This window comes from Salvelinus sp. IW2-2015, linkage group LG5 (assembly GCF_002910315.2).
Source record: "Salvelinus sp. IW2-2015 linkage group LG5, ASM291031v2, whole genome shotgun sequence".
In the NCBI taxonomy this organism is placed as follows: domain Eukaryota; kingdom Metazoa; phylum Chordata; class Actinopteri; order Salmoniformes; family Salmonidae; genus Salvelinus; species Salvelinus sp. IW2-2015.
In genome coordinates, this window is record NC_036844.1 from 27,765,088 (window position 1) to 27,785,821 (window position 20,734).

Genomic DNA, 20,734 nt, shown 5'->3' on the forward strand with positions numbered 1-20,734 from the left:
CTATCAACACAAGTAGCCTATGTCTTGGCTACTGTGTTCCAGAATGTTTAGGATTCAGCCTCTAAATTGAATAAAATGAAACTTCTGTAATGATGGTAGTAAACAGGCTACAACTTATCAGCCTACTGGTAACCTTTTACTATATGCCACATCAGTGTTTGTTGAACTGAGTGTTTTTGTGATCAGTCATCTGCTTTTAAGACCAATTAATTGCCCCAACATGTTCTAGTATATTGTCTCACCACTGGTATGTCTGTAGTGGGAAAGACCAGCACAGAGACTAAGCCTGCCTACATGTAGACTGATTTTATGGAATATGTAAACCATCTTGTTCTGCCTGTCGTGGCCCATTTTCAAAGTTATCAGGGTATTGATGGCCATGTTTTGGCCAATGTATTTATGTGAGTGACATATTGGCAATATTTGGGTAAGAACAGTGAAATGGTAGTAGTGAAGCCTCAGAATGTCACTAGGGCCCTAGGCCTATGCTTTAGGTTGGTTTGTCACAGGGGTTGACGTTACATTCTGAAAGGCACTTGCCCATCGGTAAGTTGGGAGTCTTTATAAAATTATTTTTTGGGTTGCCTGACGATTATGAACACTTGGTCGAAAAAGTAAATTAGCTATTTACATACAGAAGTGCCATACAGCCTGCCTTTCACCTACACATGGGGAAGGAATTTGAAACTGATAACCCAAATGCTAAGAAWTTCAGTAATCAGTAAAAATCTCAGAACAAGCTAAACTTGCTTGACCGCCATAAYTTGCCTTTCACCTAAAGGATGAACCAGAAAGGTCAGGTTTAGGCTACTGGAATTCTTTGCAGTTTGGTTGTTTTCAATTACCTGCCCAAATGGGACTGCTCAATTTACTTTCCCCAGGCAATAGGGCAACACCTTAATATCAATCCCTGAAACTCAATGAAAGTTCTATGTAGTATTAACTCATTAGGTAGTCAACTTATTACAGTAGCCATCACGTTTTACAATGTGAGGGCTGGGCTATTTCTCTTGTCTGGAAAGAAGACACTTTAGGTGAAAATGGAGAGGCTGTTCAACAAGGTCAGTCTGATGTGAGGTCCTTTGTGCCAGACTTTCTCCAGAGCCCTCATTAAGCCATAAACACACCCTGTCAGCCTGAATACAGAACACATTGAAATATGTTTGTAGCTCATTTTTGTAAGGAGGAAACTGGGTAGAAATGGTTGACAGGTCAAATTACAGTTGAAGACAATGTACTAGGCTATATTACAATAAGCTGCCTTTAAACATGTCTCTCAAATGATTGGACCAGAGGAATGTCGACAAGAATATCCTGTTTCATTTGGCCCACTTCCATTCATCCAGCCTCAGACTAGCCTCCTTTACTTTTTTTGTGCCAACTCTGCTCCCTCTGCTCTTTCCTTTTGCTTTATTTTCAAGTCATTTCTATTCATGGGAACATAGTGAAGTCTTAGGTTCATTCACCTGCTTTTATTGAGGATGTTATAAATAAAGGATGTCACTTGCAGTAATGTGCTAGGTTAGGGTTAAAATGGTTAGGGATTTCTTATCAATTGTTTGGTTTTATTCTAATGCCAACATGACAGTGCCATGAGAATTTCATAATAAATGGTATCATTTGTCCACAAGGCAAAACAAATATTTGTTATCAAGGGAATCTGACATCAAGAGCTTTCCTGCAAACTGCATTTTTATTTTTATTTTTTAACCTTTGAACCTGTTAATGCAATGTGTGCTTGTGCAGTATTTTGTTTGGTTTTGGCCTAATCTGTTTCGTTTTCAACGTGCAGTGCAGGTACAGCTATAATGAAGTGCCCGTATGATACTGACTTACATTTGATGTCCTATATTTGGGATCACAAAGTACTGAACATGATATGGCTTCAGTCTCTTGCTCCTGCCATTGCTGTTTATGCCTAGCATTTTTAGTGTTTGGATTGAATTTTGGTGTATCAAACCATATCCGCCTCTTAGTGTTGAGCAGTTAGCCTGTTCATGTGACTACTACTTATACAGATGAGGTATTTCCTTGATCTGTGGAACTGGTGGTCGGACCATGGACAACTGAGCTTTGTGTTATGCTGGAGTTACTAGAGGGCACTAATGCTGCTGTATCGGCGGACCAGTCTCATGAAATTGTCACATCAACAGGCCAACACTCTTCGGATACTCTGAAGGGTTTGGATTGATTTGTGTGCTAGGYTGCGTGTTAGTAGAGGCAGTTGGACATTCAACAATTTTATTTAATTACTGTTACGTTCAATTTCAAACCCGATTTAATTTCCCCTTGGCCTTTTCTAATGAATCAAGTATTGCCTAATTGATCTCCTCTACAGGTCCTCTGAATTGGAATGTTTTACTCTTTCCCATCTGGGTCCCATGGAGCTTCCACCCCTGCTGTGTTCAGTCAGTCACTATTTGTTCAGATGGAAAGTGTTTACCAAACTTTCTTTAAATTCCACTTCCTGTTTTTTTGTTTTGTTACTGACCCCTGGGATACACATGAATGCCTTGTTTAGTCACTTGGTATGGAGAGTTAGGCCAGAGTGTACTGTAATAGAGGTTAAAGACATCCTCCAGCAATTTTATTTTGTATATATTTTTTATATAAAAAGTTACTTTTACTGTTGAAATGTGATATCTCAAGTATGAATGCAGTGAAGTACGCTTAAGGCAAAAACAAATGTTTGGCGCAAATGTTTTTAGAAACAACATATTTCTACAGGTAAGTCAGGTATCTAGTATTCCCAAATTCCTTCCAAGGTAAAGCAAAKGGAAGTGTTAGGCTTATTTTATCTGAGTGCATCTTATCGCCTTGACAAGTTTTACATGTTTACTGTCCGTTAAGTCAGTCTCCATACGTATGTAGGTCAGGACCTGTGTTGCATCATGCATGGGTTGTCTGTTTACTCCTTAACAACACCCTTCCTTCCTCTGTGAAGATGCTGCTGCACGTTGGAGGTATGCGTTCGGCCCTGGGGCTACTGGCTGTCAGGAGGGCATGCTGCCTGTCCCGCACCACCCACAACTCCCCTCAGACACTGGAATACAAGCCCATCAAAAAGGTCATGGTGGCCAATAGAGGTACCGTAACAATTCTCCCACCTTGGTAATTCTGACACTAAAACACAAATGTCAGCCAAATTGTTGTAGCTAGTTTCCTCTCACCACATGATTACATTTTCCTGAGACTGCATGATCACAGCTGAGTAATCCAACTACTTGTAGGTGAGATTGCCATCCGTGTGTTCCGGGCGTGCACTGAGCTGGGGATCCGGACAGTGGCTGTCTACTCTGAACAAGACACCGGACAGATGCACAGGCAGAAGGCAGATGAGGCTTACCTCATAGGGAAGGGCCTGCCGCCCGTGGCTGCCTACCTGGACATCGCTGACATCATCAAAGTTGCTAAGGTCAGATGTGAATATGTATTTTTGAAACTTTTCTGAACCAACTGTTACTGCACTTAAAGATCACAGCTTTATACGTTTTTTCCCACATCGTTTTATTATTTTTCTCAGGAAAATGATGTTGATGCAATCCACCCTGGGTATGGCTTCCTGTCTGAGCGATCAGACTTTGCTCAGGCATGTGTCGATGCTGGGGTACGCTTCATTGGCCCTTCCCCTGACGTGGTGCGCAAGATGGGAGACAAGGTGGAGGCTCGATCCATCGCTGTCCGTGCAGGTAGGCCGGACACCCACTCACTGTCATGTTCAGGACTGTCTGATGGATGTTTGTTTCATGTTTTAAAATATTTTTTTCAGCAAAATCATCAAACATACAGCTGACATTGTGTACTGTTTAGTTAAGCTCATATTGTTWGATTTTTTTGCTTCCAGGAGTTCCAGTTGTACCAGGGACAGACGGTCCCATCACTTGCCTATCGGAGGCCCAGGAGTTCTCCAACACCTATGGCTTTCCCATCATCTTCAAGGCTGCATACGGTGGTGGGGGCAGGGGCATGAGGGTGGTCAAAGAGTACGAGGTGAGTAGAAATATCTGTGCCTAAGTAGAGGCTCCAGTCTGAGTGTTTTGTCTTTGTGCTGGCTGATTTATTGATCCCCGTCGGTCGACGTGTGTAGGAGCTGGAGGAGAACTATCAGCGTGCSTACTCTGAGGCCCTGGCTGCGTTTGGGAATGGTGCTCTTTTTGTGGAGAAGTTCATTGAGAGACCCAGACACATAGAAGTGCAGATCCTGGGTGAGTTTGRTTGCTAGACTGTTTTTGTATAGTCTTTTAAAAGGGTTGTATACAGTAGATCTAATCACATTGTCATCCCATCTCTCCCAGGTGATAAGTATGGTAATGTTATCCACCTGTATGAGAGGGACTGCTCTATCCAGAGGAGGCACCAGAAGGTYGTAGAGATCGCCCCGGCTGTACAACTGGACCCACACCTTCGGGACAGACTCACCGCTGACTCTGTCAACCTGGCCAGACAGGTACAGGATGCAACACACACACACGCACACACACACACATTATGATACATTCTTTTAATAGGGAGTGTAGAGCTGAAACCTTGTATTACTTTGTCATTTTCATTTTTTAAATGTTTAGAATTTTGGCACTGCTGCCTATAAAATGGCTGAGCTGTATGTATTTGCAGTTTTGAATGGAATATCAGATTATKATTTTTTGAATTGAGTGGAGTTTTAGTCTGTTTTATTGTGCAAAAGCACTTCTCAGAGACATGACACCATAAACATCAAGGATGYAAGTTGAGAAACCCTGAGTGTTCGTTCTTGGCCTTTTGTTCAAAACCGCTCATAATGAAATTTATTTTTTGTAGTAAGGAAAGCAAGGCAAGGCCCTCAAAGCACAATGTGTTTTAAATTCATTTATAAGCTACTCTGAGCTGTTCTAAATGGGTGCTCTCATTCTGTGTTGTGCTCATAGAAGCAATGGAGACATGTGGGAGGAGGATGAAAAACTGCAATATTCCTTTCCAGGTTAAGAAAGGGATTTGGAGACAGAAAGAGCCATTTCGATTCATAAGTGTCCTACAGGGTAGGAAGAAAGGATCAAAGTAAAAGACTGGAGCCTAATTAAAGCAGTGGAAAGAAATTCCACCTGCAGGCTACCAATTGGCACACTAGATGGCAGCATTCAACAACACAGATGGCCAGAGGAGGCTGCCACTAGTAGTGAACTGTTGAGACTMCCACTCCCACTCACAATAAATATCACCTGTAAGGGGTCTTTCACACCACAGCGTTTACTCCCTTAGTTCGGTAGCTTTGAACTGGTGTGAACACTATCCGCACTAAACAATGCATGGTGTATCGCTCAAAGGGTGGTCTCGGTCCGAGCCAATTCGTACCGTTGTGCGGTTCGCTGCAGGTGAGATGGCAGTCTGGACCAAACACAGGGGGAAAAACAGTTGCGCAGTATTGATTGTTTGACTGCGAGCATTTGATGACATGCATGCTGCCTCATAAGTAGATCTCTGAAACGTTCTGTGAGTAGGCCTATAGCAGCACATTTATGAGCGCATCCAGGGGGGGCGCGCCCTGGCGATATAGGCTACTGAATATAGCCTAGTCATGTAGCAGTTAGAGCAGCTATTGTGCCGGGGGGAAGGGGGGGGGGGAATACAATGGAACAAATAATCGAACTCTGATTCGAACTAGAGCTCAGCACTGTGCTAAAATATCCCAACAATACGCAATTGAAGAATTTCCTGATTGCAATCAAGCTGACTTTTGTTTTCTTGAGGTGGAAGCAATTACTTTGATCTGAAAACAGTTACTGGTGTCAGTGGCATCCCACCGATTTCCCCATCCTGTGTGAGATAAGCTATTAGACGTTGTGTACATTAGCTGGTGTGCCTGTCATGTGCACCCTTGAGCTAGCTGTATTTTGCAAGTGCTTGTATTACCTTTTTTTGCTGTCTGTTTTTTGGGATGGAAGAGGGAGGCAGGGGGTGGGACGAGTTTGGTATGTTTGAGGGAGTGTAGAAAGACCTGTGATGTGCATGTGGCCTTCAATTTGGGATCGGCCACTGTTGAACTGCGTGAACTCATCCATCCAGCCTGATACCCAAACATGCACTACAGTGAGTAGTCTCCCACCCATCTGCTCTGTCAATAGTTTAACAGAATGGAAAATGACTACACTAGCATTGGTCTCTGTGTGGGAGAGAAAGAAATTGGGTGTGAGTGAGGGACAGAATTCCTCCATCTGTTCAATCATATGGCAGTGAGGAATGAAGAGGAGTGGCGACGAGAATATTTGGCTTTGCATGCCCTTCTAGAAACCTGCTCTCCTAACAAACAAAACCCTGCCAGTGGTGTTTCACTAACAGACTCCTCCCACATGAGCACATTGATTAAATATCAGATGTGTTTAGTCTTTCAGCATGCGTTTCCACTAGGGTCCAGCTTGTCATGTCAAAGATTTTCAAATTTTTCATTAGAATTAGTTTGTTGGTCTTATCTAMAAGTGAATTGTGGAGGACATTTTAATGCTAAAATGATTCTCCTGTTCTACAATCCTGTGGGATATCACAGATAAGTCATGGACTGTCAGATATGATTATCTAAGGAGGATAATGTTCACCCATATACCTTTTTATATAGCACCTTCCCCAGACCCGAGTAAATTTTATGATCACTTTGATCTGTTATTTAAAGCTTTAATCATCTGCGGTTATTTTAGGAATCTTGATTACAACTTCATTTAAAGAGGGTGTTCCAGCTCTATCTCAGGAGTAAGCTGTGGACCAAAATATCAGTGTGAAACATGCTTTGGATAAACTTAGTTAGGATTTGAGATGTGAAATAGTTTTTTTTCCCCCACTAGAATACTAGGGTAATAAATTCCTCCGTAACATGAGAATATTGATACACGTGCTTATAGGGATCACTCTTGTATCTGAATTGAACGTCGTGTGCAAAACATTATGAAAACACCTGCTCTTTCCATAAGACTTAACAGGTGGGAGCTATGATCCCTTATTGATGGGTTAAAGAAGGATTTTTAAGCAGTAACAAATCTCAACATATTTTGATGTGTTTGTGGGCTGATAGTTGGMGGATAAGTGTTTTTACTCAAACCCCAGAAATGGTTGTCATTCAATTACAAAGCTACCACAAGGAGTTTTGAGGTCAGAAAATAAAACTCTAACTGAAATTGCTAATGAAAATAGATCTGTCAACTAGTTTGTAATATATTTTTTTCTCGTTTCCATGGTGACCGCTCTACCCAGAGCCTCTTAAGAACATGTAGTGGTGTGGTCACAGCCTTGATACGGTCTCCTACTTCCATTCTTTTCTCTTCTAGCCCACATGCTCATTTAATGAATTTACACCCTCACCCCCCCCACACAAATGCACTCTCTCCAACTGAAAGCTCTGTATTTTTGTTCTCAACTCAGCCAGCATTGACATATTTAAAACAGCAGATTGCCTTAGTTTCTGAATTGTTGTGCTTGCATGTACAGTACCTGTCATTGGTGATGGAAGCCAAGTGTTCCTATCTGCCGGTGTCTACCACGTCTCATCCCCGCTCCCGCCCCATCGGTCTCGTCCCCTCACCTCCAGAAACAGTAGGGGTTCTAACTTCAGAACCCAGTTCCTACATTTGAATATAAAAATGTATTTGATCAAACAAACGATGCTACATTTTATCTCTGGAACCCTCAGCATGACCAATCAGAGCAAGATTACTGAATCTAAGTACATTATTTACCTTCAGCGGTGAATGTATCAAACCAAGTGGCTTGATAAATTATTTTGTTGTGCACTCACCTCAAACAATAGCATGGTATATTTTTCACTAATAGCTACTGAAAATTGGACAGTGCAGTTAAATTAACAAGAATTTAAACGTTCTGCACATGTAAGACATGTCTATGTCCTGGGAAGTTGGATGTTACTTAAGTCATTTCTAGTCATATTAGTTCATGTTAGTAACAACCGTCCCGGTATAGGGACACCGATTCTGTAGAGCAGGTATTCCCAAACTGGGTTTTGTGCAATGCCATCGGGAGTACGCCAAATAAAAATGTGATAAACTAAAGTATTTTTTTTTTCTGAAGAGGCAACTCTGGGATGCTCACCTTCTAGGCAGTGTCTGTTTTTTTGCTCATCTTAATCTTTTATTTTTATTGGCCAGGCTGAGATGGCTTTTTCTTTGCAACTCTGCCTAGAATGCCAGCATCCCGGAGTCGCCTCTTCACTGTTGACGTTGAGACTGGTGTGTTGCGGGTACTATTTAATGAAGCTGCCAGTTGAGGACTTGTGAGGCGTCTGTTTCTCAAACTACGCACTAATGTATTTGTGCACCGGGGCCTCCCACTCTTTCTATTCTGGTTAGAGACAGTTTGCGCTGTTCTGTGAAGGGAGTAGTACACAGCGTTGTACGACATCTTGAGTTTCTTGGCAATTTCTCGCATGGAATAGCCTTCATTTCTCAGAACAAGAATAGACTGACGCGTTTCAGAAGAAAGTTCTTRGTTTCTGGCCATTTTGAGCCTATAATCAAACCCACAAATGCTGATGCTCCAGATACTCAACTAGTCTAAAGAAGGCCAGTTGTATTGCTTCTTTAATGAGGACAACTGTTTTCAGCTGTACTAACATAATTGCAAAAGGGTTATCAATTAGCCTTTTTAAAATGATAAACTTGGATTAGCTAACACAACGTACCATTGGAACACAGGAATGATGGTTGCTGATAATGGGCCTATATAGATATTCCATAACAATTCTGCTGTTTCCAGCTACAATAGTCATTTACAACATTAACTATGTCTACACTGTATTTCTGATCAATTTGTTATTTTTATGGACAAAAAAGCGTCTTTTTTTTTTTAAACAAGGACATTTCTAAGTGACCCCAAACATTTGAACGGTAGTGTATATTGGGAGTAGTGCCTTTCCTCAGCCACAGTGTTTATGTGCTAAAGTACTATCTCATAACTCAATGAAACCTTCACTCTTGTGCAGACATTTAGAAACAAAACGATCAGAAAAATAAGCCACMTTTTTTCATTGAGAATTAAGACTACTTTCGAGTAGTAAGCCATGTATAACAGCAACCATTTAATATGAAGGGGCTAGAAGCATCTTATATGGTGAGCTACTGAGTGGCTAGGACAGGCAAGCCCCATACTATTGTGGAGAACTTAATWCTTCCTGCTGCTGCGGATATGGCTGGGGGAATAGGCCCAAAACTATACAGACGACGCCTTCATCAAACAAAACTTTCACGACGCGTCAGTGACATGGCAGGAGATGAAGTGTTTTGAGACTAGTTAAGGTTAATATTACTTCCACCCTAGACCCACTCCAGTTTGCATAATGCCCCAGCAGGTCCACAGACGATGCAATCGCCTGCACACTGCCTTATCCCATCTGGACAAGAGGAATACCTATGTAAGAATGTTTTTCATTGACTATAGCATTKAATGATGAGCTTAGTACCCTTCAAGCTCATCATCAAGCTGGAGGCCCTGGGTCTCAACCCCGCCCTGTGTAATTGGGTCCTAGACTTTCTGACGGGCCACCCCCAGGTGGTGAAGGTAGGAAACATCTCCACTTCGCTGACCCTCAACACTGGGACCCCACAAGGGTGCGTGCTCAGCCCCCTCCTGTACTCCCTGTTCACCCACGACTGTGTGGCCATGCACGCCTCCAACTCAATCATCAAGTTTACAGACGACACAACAGTAGTTTGCTTGATAACCAACAACGACGAGACAGCCTACACGGAGGTGAGGGCACTCGAAGTGTGGCGTCAGGAAAACAACCTCACTCAATGTCAACAAAACAAAGGAGATGATCGTGGACTTCAGGAAACCGCAGAGGGAGCACCCCCTAACCACATCAAAGGGACAGCAGTGAAGAAGGTAGAACGTCTTTTTAAATTCCTCTGCGTACACATCACAGACATTGAAATGGTCCACACACGTAGACGGTGTGGTGAAGAATGTGCAACTGCGCCTCTTCAACCTCAGGCGGCTGAAGAAATTTGGCTTGTCACCCAAAACCCTGACAAACTTTAACAGATGCACAATCGAGAGCATCCTGTCGGACTGTATCACAGCCTGGTACGGCAACTGCACCGTCCTCAACCGCAAGGCTCTCCAGAGGGTGGCSCGGTCTGCACAACGCATCACCGGGGGCAAACTACCTGCCCTCAATGACACCTACAGCACCCGATGTCACAGGAAGGCCAAAAAGATCAAGGACAACAACCACCCGAGACACTGCCTGTTCACACCGCTACCATCCAGAAGGCGTGGTCCGTACAGGCGCATCAAAGCTGGGACCGAGAGACTGAAAAACAGCTATCTCGGCCATCAGACTGCTAAACAGCAATCACTAACTCAGAGAGGCTCACTGGCCACTTTAATAAATGGATCACTAGTCACTTTAAACAATGCCACTTTAATAATGTTTACGTGTCTTTCATTACTCATATATGTGTATACTGTATTTTATACCATCTACCATCTATGCTGCTTGGCCATCACTCATCCATATATTTATATGTACATATTCTCATTCACCCCTTTAGATTTGTGTGTATTCAGTAGTTGTTGGGAAATTGTTAGATATTACTGCACTGTCGGAACTAGAAGCACAAGCATTTCGCTACACTCGCATTATCTGCTAACCATGTGTATGTGACGTTTTGAAACAATTACTGCTTTGCATACAAGCCAGTGAATTCTATGCGTTACAGCTGGATGAGTCAACAGACTTGACGMGCCTGGCACAGCTCCTGGTATATGTTCTTTGTTTTTGGAGGGTCAATTAAGACATCCTCTTCTGCAAACCACTGGACAGCTTTGTGACATCAAATGGACTTTGGTGGTCAAGATGTGTTTGTATCTGTACTGATGGCGCAAAAGCCATGACAGGGAGACATAGTGGAATGGTAACGCGCATGCAAGCAGTTGCTCCCGATGCCACTTGGGTACACTGCAGCATCCACTGAGAGGCTCTTGCTGCCAAGGGAATGCCTGATGTCTTGAAAGACGTTTTGGACACTACTATTCTCATATTTTCTGCACTATGCAATGATATCGACAATGTAACGCTTTTACAACATACAGAAGTGTGCTGGTTATCAAGGGGCAAAGTATTGACACTTTAAAAAAGAATTGAGTCAAGCCTTCTTGCATCATTTTCACTTTACAATTGGCTCTTTCATCCCCCTCTCCCCTGTAACTATTCCCCAGGTCGTTGCTGCAAATGAGAATGTGTTCTGTCAACTTACCTGGTAAAATAAAAAAAATAAACTTGTCTGTCCGCTTGCATGACGAGTTTCTCACACGACTGGCCTGTCTGGGTGATGTTTTTTCCTTGACTGAATGATCTGAATCTAGAATTAGTCACTCTCCGCAACTAGATTCAATGTGCGGGACAAAATTGAGGCTATGATTTAATAAGTTGGCGATCTTCTGTCTGCATTAACAAGTACAATATACCGGTCATCATTGTCTTTAAGCTTGAGTTCATTTGCACACACATCATACAATGTCAAATGTGATATTGCYAAGCACCGGAGTGAGTTGGGTGCGCAATTACACAGGTACTTTCCTGAAATGTATGACACAAACAACTGGAGTCATTATCCCTTTCATGCCCTGCCTCCAGTCCAGTTACCGATGTCTGAACAAGKGCCTCATCGAAATTGCAACGAGGTTATGTGAAAATTGAATTTAATCAGAAGCCACTGCCAGATTTCTGGATTGGGCTGCGCTCAGAGTATCCTGCCTTGGCAAATCACGCTGTTAAGGCTATGATTCCCTTTGTAACCACGTACCTATGTGAGAGTGGTACTCAGTGATGTTTGATTTTCCCCACCATGAAGTGGTAGTCAGTGATGTTTGATTTTCCCCAAACATAACGCTTTGTATTCAGGAGATAAAGAGGATTTCTTTGCCACATTTTTTGCAATTTTACTTTAGTGCCGTATTGAAAACAGGATGCATGTTTTGGAAAAAAATTCTGTACAAGCTTCCTTTCACCATATCATTTAGGTTAGTACTGCAGAGTAAGTTCAATGCTTATCCATCATTTTTCTCCTATCACAGCCATTAAACTCTAACTGTTTTAAAGTTACCATTGGCCTCATGGTGAAATCCCTGAGTGATTTCCTTCCTCTCCGGCAACTGAGTTGGCAAGGACGTCTGCATCTTTGTAGTGACTGGGTGTATTGATACATATATATATATATATATATATATATTAAATCTTTAAACATTTTACTTTGACATTATGGGGGAGTGGTGTGTGTAGGCCTGTGACCTAAAATCTCAATTTAATAAATGTTTTAATTCAGGCTGTAACACCTTGGAAAAATTCAAGGCGTGTGAATACTTTCTGAAGGCATTGTACATACACAGCACTTATCCGGTGTGTGATATGAACTGACTAGCCATGAGCCTGCACCTTCACGTGGGTGACTGAATGGATGAGAGGGCGCCTGCCGATCTGGCAGAGATTAGTTTTGGGCAAGGGATGAATTTCAGTGGTTCAGATTTCAGTGAATTTGGCAAATGCTATTTTGACACCCTGCAGCGCTGTGGAGTGGGAAATGGTCTGATATATTAAATCCTGCTTCCTCCTTGGCTGAGCTCTAGAAAGGCTGTCTAAAAATGACTAATCACAATGGGATATCGCACAGTCTTCAGTAGATATTAGCTGTCAGTCTTGTCGTTTCCCCCTTTTTAGTAGATTTAGTTGTCTGTAGTAGAAACGGATTCAGTTGGTGTGAGACTTGGTTTATTCATTGTATGAAGTTAATTTTAGCTTTTGAAACACAGAACTTGTAAGCTCTTCCAATAGAATTCAGAATCTGAGAATTTGCGAAGAAATCCAGTCATACTTATTTCTTCAAATATCTTTCCATGTCCTTAGGTAGGTGACGAAGTAGAGGTTTGCATCTAATTGGATTTGTCTGTGTGTACAGGTGGGCTATGAGAATGCTGGCACGGTGGAGTTCCTGGTGGATAAACATGGAAGGCACTACTTCATCGAGGTCAACTCCCGCCTACAGGTGGAGCACACCGTTACCGAGCAGGTCACAGAGTAAGTTACAGCCGTTAACAAGAAGGCCATGGCCATTACCTGGCATTACAATGTCACCWCCTCTGACAACCTGTAAGACTGTTCCCTGTCTGGTCAAATTATGTCTTCATGGTAAGTGTCAAGACTGTCAAATCAAATGTATTTATATAGCCCTTCTTACATCAGCTGATATCTCAAAGTGCTGTACAGAAACCCAGCCTAAAACCCCAAACAGCAAGCAATGCAGGTGTAGAAGCACGGCGGCTAGGATAAACTCCCTAGAAAGGCCAAAACCTAGGAAGAAACCTAGAGAGGAACCAGGTTGAGGGGTGGCCAGTCCTCTTCTGTCTGTGCCGGGTGGAGATTATAACAGAACATGGCCAAGATGTTCATAAATGACCAGCATGGTCAAATAATAATAATCACAGTGGTTGTCGAGGGTGCAGCAAGTCAGCACCTCAGGAGTAAATGTCAGTTGGCTTTTCATAGCCGATCATTAAGAGTATCTCTACCGCTCCTGCTGTCTCTATAGAGAGTTGATAACAGCAGGTCTGGGACAGGTAGCACGTCCGGTGAACAGGTCAGGGTTCCATAGCCGCAGGCAGAACAGTTGAAACTGGAGCAGCAGCACGGCCAGGTGGACTGGGGACAGCAAGGAGACATCAGGCCAGGTAGTCCTGAGGTATGGTCCTAGGGCTCAGGTCCTCAGAGAGCATTCTTAAATTCACTGTCCTTTTGCTCACTGTCTTTATAACGGTTGGGTCCCAATACTTCTAAATGGCTTCATTGTGTCAACTTACCTGAAAACAATATGTAGGTAAAAACATGGCAAACCCATATCCATGTAGGTATTCTACATTCAGCCAAACTTAGGGCCGTTACGGTCATGTAATGTTGGATGACCGTAATTGGCCATTCGAATAGCAAAACACAGAACGGACGTCCGCATTCAAGTAAACTATGGCATAATGGGTGGACTGGCGGCCATTTGTGAGGTGTACCCATAGGTGCAAAGCGGGAAGTAAAAGCAGGAAGTGTACCCACCAATATATGCTGTGATTTGTTAATTCATCTCAACTGAGAATGTGGTAGCTGCAGCCCAATATGACGACCAGTGTATGGAAAGGAGTGGGTGTATGGAAAGCACTCTGCTATAGTTTACTGTGTTTAGCTGTTTCTTACCGCGCCAGCTACTGTACCGCAAGAGTTTGGATGTCTGTTTTGAAGCCAGAGGATGAGTTTGAGTCGTTATTCACTTTTTTTTTACACAATTTTAAATGTTCAGTTATGAAACTGACCATTTGTTTATTTTTGATAAAGTATTGATGGGAGGACTGTTGCGTCATGTGTTGTATGCTTATACTTACTGTGACTGTCAACTTGATGTTGGCTACTATGTAACTACTTCCCACGCTCCTGCTGGACGGTAGTGCTTGTTTAGCGGGAGCGAAGGGCACTGTCCTGGTGCTGTTGCCGATAACCATCTAGATGTCATCAATGTGACATCAAGATGGTTATCAATATTAGTTATTTRGTGTTGGCTGCTAGTCTCCTTGAAATGAAATCATAAGTAATATACATMAATTTAAATCCATATAGTCATGTAGGTAATCTATAGTCAGTATTTACAGATGAGTGGACAAAGGAAAGCAAGCCTTTTGGAGTGAGTCTAGTCAATGAATGAGTTTTATTTCTGTTTTTTMATGCTTTGTCTGCTTGATTGTTATGGTTGACTTGGGTTTCTTCTGCTTGGGAACTTGATTGAAGAGTTTAAGTTTCATGGAGGAAGAAAAGGAACCAGATGGGAAGACATGATACTTAGGCAAGGACTGAACATRTTGCCTTGTGATAACGCAAAGGAACCCTACAGAAGTGTCGTAACGATGAAGTAAATGAACTGCTATAGCAGATGCTTAAGAACATTGTTCTTKTGCCGTTTTCCTTTTCCATAGAAATCAGTCCAGGTTGTCTGAGTTCCACATTCAGAGCCAGAATCCTAGTCCACAAATAGTCTCGCAGTGCTATGTCATTTGGACTTCCTACWCTGGACACTAAAGATGATAAAATGCCTAATCTCACCTGTCATATGCATTTAGAGGTGAAACACTGACAATAGCATGCACTTATCAGATGCAGCAAAGTCATCTATTTAATCATTCAGGAGGGATGAAAGAAATGCAGCATCATTTTATAACACTGACTCACACAGATTGATTTGACTGCTTTTTTTTGTGTATTTCTCCTGTGCTCCTGGCACATACTCCTGTATTTGTGCCTGTCTGGTCGTGTGGAAGGAAAGTAGGTTCATTCATTATAAATGTCCATCTTGTCACATGAAATTGAAACCGTCAGACTGCAATTGGCATTCAGCGGGAGCACTCCTCTGAGTGATTGGGTCTGGAAATGCACTTGATTCTTATTTCGGAAACTCACCAAAAAGGCATTCGAGCCACGCCCACCAGCCGCTGGCCATGTTCTCCTCCAGCTGGGTTGAATTCTCAGGTCTGTATATAGTGCTCTGGTGAGTAGGTTATTACACAACAGCTCTGTTTTTGGCTGTCTGCCTCTACCTTTTATCATGACTTTCAATTGGTCACAGTGATTAAGACCAATTAAGGCCCCCTTCTGTCATTTCCGAATAAGTTGTGTGGTAATGGGAATCACTGGAAATGGTCCATGACATCGCAATGTGTTAACTCCTCAAACTCTGACTTCCCCAGTCTCATAACAGCTCCTTTTTCCTCCTTTCGCATATAGCTTAATGCATTTCTCTCATTTCAGTCAATGTACATCTGCCATTTTTGGTGCATTCATCCTTTTTTTCTTGCGTTGCTGTAACATCACCTCTCTAGGAACAGTATCCTGCTGTATGCAGGCCATGTACAGTGCTTTTAAACAAACAAGAGACCTATAAGCAAGAAAAATTAAGTGTTTTGTCCAAATCCTCGCATTCTACTAATAAAATAATGGACGACCTGACCTGAAGAACAGGAAGCAGAACAGTGTGCCAGAAGAGGGAAGAACTGATCCCAGCCATGAAAGCTGCCAGAGCTCGTGGAGACATTGCGTACATCCACTATGACAGGCTCATTGTCCACCCTCCCTCCCAGAAGCCTGGAAGGGATGAGTGAGCCAAACCTATGGGTTTGTAGCCTCAACCCCGCAGCACACACCAATTTATTAATGGACTGCTGAATGTATATTTTCTCTTGCTTGGTCTGCTCTTTTCAATATATCTATCTCTGATAAGCTACCCAGGAAAGGGCTGAAAATAGCCCGTATTAATACGTGTAGCCTTAGCAAGTTTATTAGAAATAAGGTTCATGAAATCAATCTTAACATTCATATTAGCCATTTCTGAGACTCACTTAGATAATTAATGTGATTTATACATCAGTAGCAATACAAGGATATAACATCTATAGAAGACAAATGCTTATGGAGGGGGGGGGGGGGGGTTGCTGTGTATATTCAGAGCCATATCCCTGTAATGCTTAGATCTTATGTCAAGTCTTGTGGTTGAAGGTTCACTTGGCACATCTAAAGCCTTTTCTTTTGGGGTGTTGCTGTAGGCCACCAAGTGCTAACAGTCAGTATCTACATCATATATGTGTGAAATGCTTGATAGTGTATGTGACGTAAACAGTCTACCTTCTTGGGGACCTGAATATTGACTGGTTTTCATCAAGCTGTCCGCTCAAAGGAAGCTTCTTACTGTAACCAGTGCCTGTAATCTGGTTTGGGTTATTGATCAACCTACCAAGGTGTTTACAAACACTACAGGAACAAGATCATGCACATGTATCGATCACATTTTTACTAATGCTGTAGACCTTTGTCCTTAAGCTATATCCATACCCATTGGATGCAGTGATAACAATATAGTGGTTATATCCAGGAACGCCAAAGTTCCAACAGCTGGGCCTAAATTGGTGTATAAGAGATCATACAAAAGAGTTTGATGATGTCAAAAATATTTGTTGGGCTGATGTGATTAATGAGGAGCATCCAAACGCTGCACTTGATGAATTTATGAAATTGCTTCTTCCAATTATTGATGAACATGCACCTGTTAAGAAACTGACTAAGAACTGTTAAGCCTCCATGGATTGATGAATTTAAAAACTATGGTTGAAAGAGATGGGGCAAAAGAGTGGCTAATGAGTCTGGCTGCGCATCTGACTGGCTGACACTGCAAATTGAGAAATGTGTTTAAACTCAGCAAAAAGAAGAAACTGTTATGAAGCCAATATCAAGTACTTTAAATAAAATAATGGACAAAGACAAATTCAACTCCATCTTTCATCGAATCAGATGGCTTATTCATCACAACACCACTTGATGTTGCCGATTTTTATTTATTTTAATGATAATTCATTGMTAAAGTTAGGCAGGAAATGCCCACGACAAACGGTGAGCAATTATATTCATGCATAAAGATTTAAATAAATTATGAAAGAGCAGTGCAAGTTTGAATTTTGTAAAGTTAGTGTTTGAGGTGGAAAAATGTATCGTTAACAATCAATGAGACAACCTCCTAGCATTGACAACTTAGATGGAAAGCTACTGAGGATGGTAGATGACTCTKTAGCCACTCCTATCTGTCATTTTTAATCTGAGCCTAGAGGAAAGTCTWTGTCCWCAGGCRTGGWGGGAAGTCAGTCATTCCGRTACCCAAGAMTGGTAAAGCGGCCTTTACTGGTTCTAACAGCAGACCTATAAGCTTGCTGCCAGCTCTTAGCAAACTGTTGGGGAAAAAATGGTGTTTGACCAAATACAAAGCTACTTCTCTGTAAACAAATTAACAACAGACGTTCAGCATGCTTATAGGGAAGGGCACTCAACATGTTCTGCACTGACACGCATTACTGCTTGGTTGAAAGAAATTGGTAATAAGAAGATTGTGGGAGCTGTACCGTTAGATTTCATAGCAGCCTTTATTATTGACCGTAACTTATGTGTTATGGTTTTTCAAACTCAGCTCTGAATCCACGATATGGCAATCTAATACAGCTCAGAGGGTTTTCTTTAATGGAAGCTTCTCAAATGTCAAACATGTGGGATGTACCGCAGGGCAGCTCTCTAGTCCCTCTTTGTTTTTTTACCAATGACCTGCCACTGGCATTAAACAAAGCATGTGTCTGTGTATGCTGCTGATTCAACCATGTACGTATCAGCAACCACAGCTAATGAAGTCACTGAAATGCTTAACAAAGAGTTGCAGTCTGTTTTGGCCAGTAATAAACTGGTCCTGAACATTTCTAAAAGTAAGAGCATTGTATTTGGTACAAATCATTCCTTAAGTGCTAGACCTCAGCTGAATCTGGTAATGAATGGTGTGGCTGTTGAACAAGTTGAGGAGGCTAAATTACTTGGCATTACCTTAGATTGTAAACTGTCGTGGTCAAAACATATAGATTCAATGGTTGCAAAGATGGGGAGACGTCTAGCCATAATAGACGCTCTGCTTTTTTGACTCCACAAAGCAAATCCTGCAGGCTCTAGTTTTGTCTAATCTTGATTATTGTCCAGTTGTGATCCAGTGCTGCAAGGAAGGACCTAGTTAAACTGCAGCTGGCCCAGAACGGCACGTTTTGCTCTTAATTGTAATCAGAGGGCTAATATTAATACTATGCATGCCAGTCTCTCTTGGCTAAGAGTTGAGAGACTGACAGCATCACTTCTTTTTATAAGAAATGTGTTAAATCCCACATTTTTTTGCATAGTCAACTTACACACAGCTCTGACACACACACTTATCCCACCAGACATGCCTCCAGGGGTCTTTTCATAGTCCACAAATTCAAGAAAACGTACAGTATTATATAGAGCCCTTATTGCAGGGTTCTTCCATCTCCTATTGCTCAAATAAACAGCAAACCTAGTTTCAAAAAACAGAAAGCAACTCCTCGCGGCATACCACCTCTCATCTATTTGACCTAGATCGTTTGTGTGTGTATGCGTTGATATGTAGGCTACGGGTGCCTTTTTTTTTTTTTTTTATCTTGTTCTGTCCTTGAGCTCTTGTCTAATGACGTTCTGTATTATGTTTTGTGTGGACCCCAGGAAGAGTAGCTGCTGCTTTAGCAACAGCTAATGGGAATCCAAATAAAATAACAAATTCCATCTCCACAAAGGAGCTCTGTCAGTGACCATCAGGTTCTTGGTCTCCTCCCTGACCAAGGCCCTTCTCCCCCGATTGCTCAGTTTGGCCGGGCGGCCAGCTCTAAAGGGTTTTGGTGGTTCCAAACTTCAATTTAAGAATGATGGAGGCCGCTGTTTCTTTCGGGACCATTTCACTGCTGCAGAAATTGGTACCCTTCCCAGATCTGTGCATCGACAAAATCGTGTCTCGGGGGTCTACGGACAATTCCTTCGTCCTCATGGCTTGGTTTTTGCTCTGACATGCACTGTCAACTGTGGGACCATATATATATATATATATATATATATATATATATTGGTCCACAGTTGACAATTATATATATATATATATATACACGGGTGTATGCCTTTCCAAATCATGTCCAATCAATTGAATTGACCACAGGTGGACTTCAATCAAGTTGTAGAAACATCTCAAGGATGATCAATGGAAACAGATGCACCTGAGCTTAATTTCAAGTCTCATAGCAAAGGGTCTGAATACTTACGTAATAAGGTATTTCATTTATTTTTTCTTCAAAATAAAATTGGCAAACATTTCTAAACCTGTTTTCACTTGTCATTATGGGGTATTGTGTGTAAATTGATGAGGAAAACAATTAAGTTAATACATTTTAGAACAAGGCTGTAATGAAATGTGGAAAAGGGAAGGGTTTGAATACTTTCTGAATGAGTGTGATTATGTGTATATACACACATACTCTGGTGGAGTGCGTTGTGCTTTCCCTTCTACATATTCCGGCTTATGCAGACCTCAATTCGCTCAGTATTTTTCACTACTCCAATTCTCCTTCCCACTCTTCTCCCTCAATTAAATTCTCTTTCTGCAGTGTGTCTACAGCTCAGTCATTATAGGCTGTCTGTCACTGACCCTATAATGGGTTTCTAATCACTGAGTTGTGGCTAGATTGCAGCTGCACATTTGTCTAGTCTGTGAAATTAGGAATGGGAAACGCGAGCGGGGTGAGGGAGAAGGGTACTAAACTGGCACACAAGGATGAGGAAAGCTTGTGAACAGATTGATGTGTTGGGGCAGGTTTAAAGATGACCTGGATCTTATCCATATAGCGACGGAGTAAAGCGGAGAGACTTTCAAGGGAAGGATTTTAGGTTATGCGGAGAGGGGCATTTCCCCCACACCAGCCCACATGCGCCGCATGGCATCAGCAATTAAAGTAATAGGAAATCAGACTGTGTGTGTATAAGGAACCCCCCTTCTTTGTCTCCCCCTCCCTCCGCTTCCAGCTCATATCACATCTTTGGTTTTGTGCAATGCAGTCTCCTCCGCCTCTCCTCTTTCCTCGTTTCCTTTCCTTCTTTTCTTGTTATTGTCCACCTTTTCTTTCTTACCACCCCAACACTGTTTGGAACTATAGCAGAATGTCCGTCTTGTGGTCTCTAGATATAGTAGTTAGATTAGATAACAGTAGAACAAAGCAGGACTCACTGTTACAGCATGTTTAAAAGGGATTTACTGCCCCCATATTGTCATGTGTTACAGAGACGTTGGTTAAGCTAACAGTTGTGCATCTTAGGCAT

The 20,734-nt window shown here is 42.1% G+C and overlaps 1 protein-coding gene across 1 annotated transcript in view; it reads left to right on the forward strand.

Moving 5' to 3' along the window:
• The window catches only part of LOC111964167 (pyruvate carboxylase, mitochondrial), a 116,668-nt gene that overhangs the window by 3,421 nt on the left and 92,513 nt on the right, over window positions 1–20,734 (forward strand). The window contains exons 2-8 of the mRNA XM_023987927.2: window positions 2,945–3,086; window positions 3,231–3,415; window positions 3,524–3,689; window positions 3,845–3,990; window positions 4,088–4,205; window positions 4,296–4,447; window positions 12,933–13,051. Coding sequence (XP_023843695.1) covers window positions 2,945–3,086; window positions 3,231–3,415; window positions 3,524–3,689; window positions 3,845–3,990; window positions 4,088–4,205; window positions 4,296–4,447; window positions 12,933–13,051 — 1,028 coding nt within the window. The remainder of the gene's footprint in view (window positions 1–2,944; window positions 3,087–3,230; window positions 3,416–3,523; window positions 3,690–3,844; window positions 3,991–4,087; window positions 4,206–4,295; window positions 4,448–12,932; window positions 13,052–20,734) is intronic.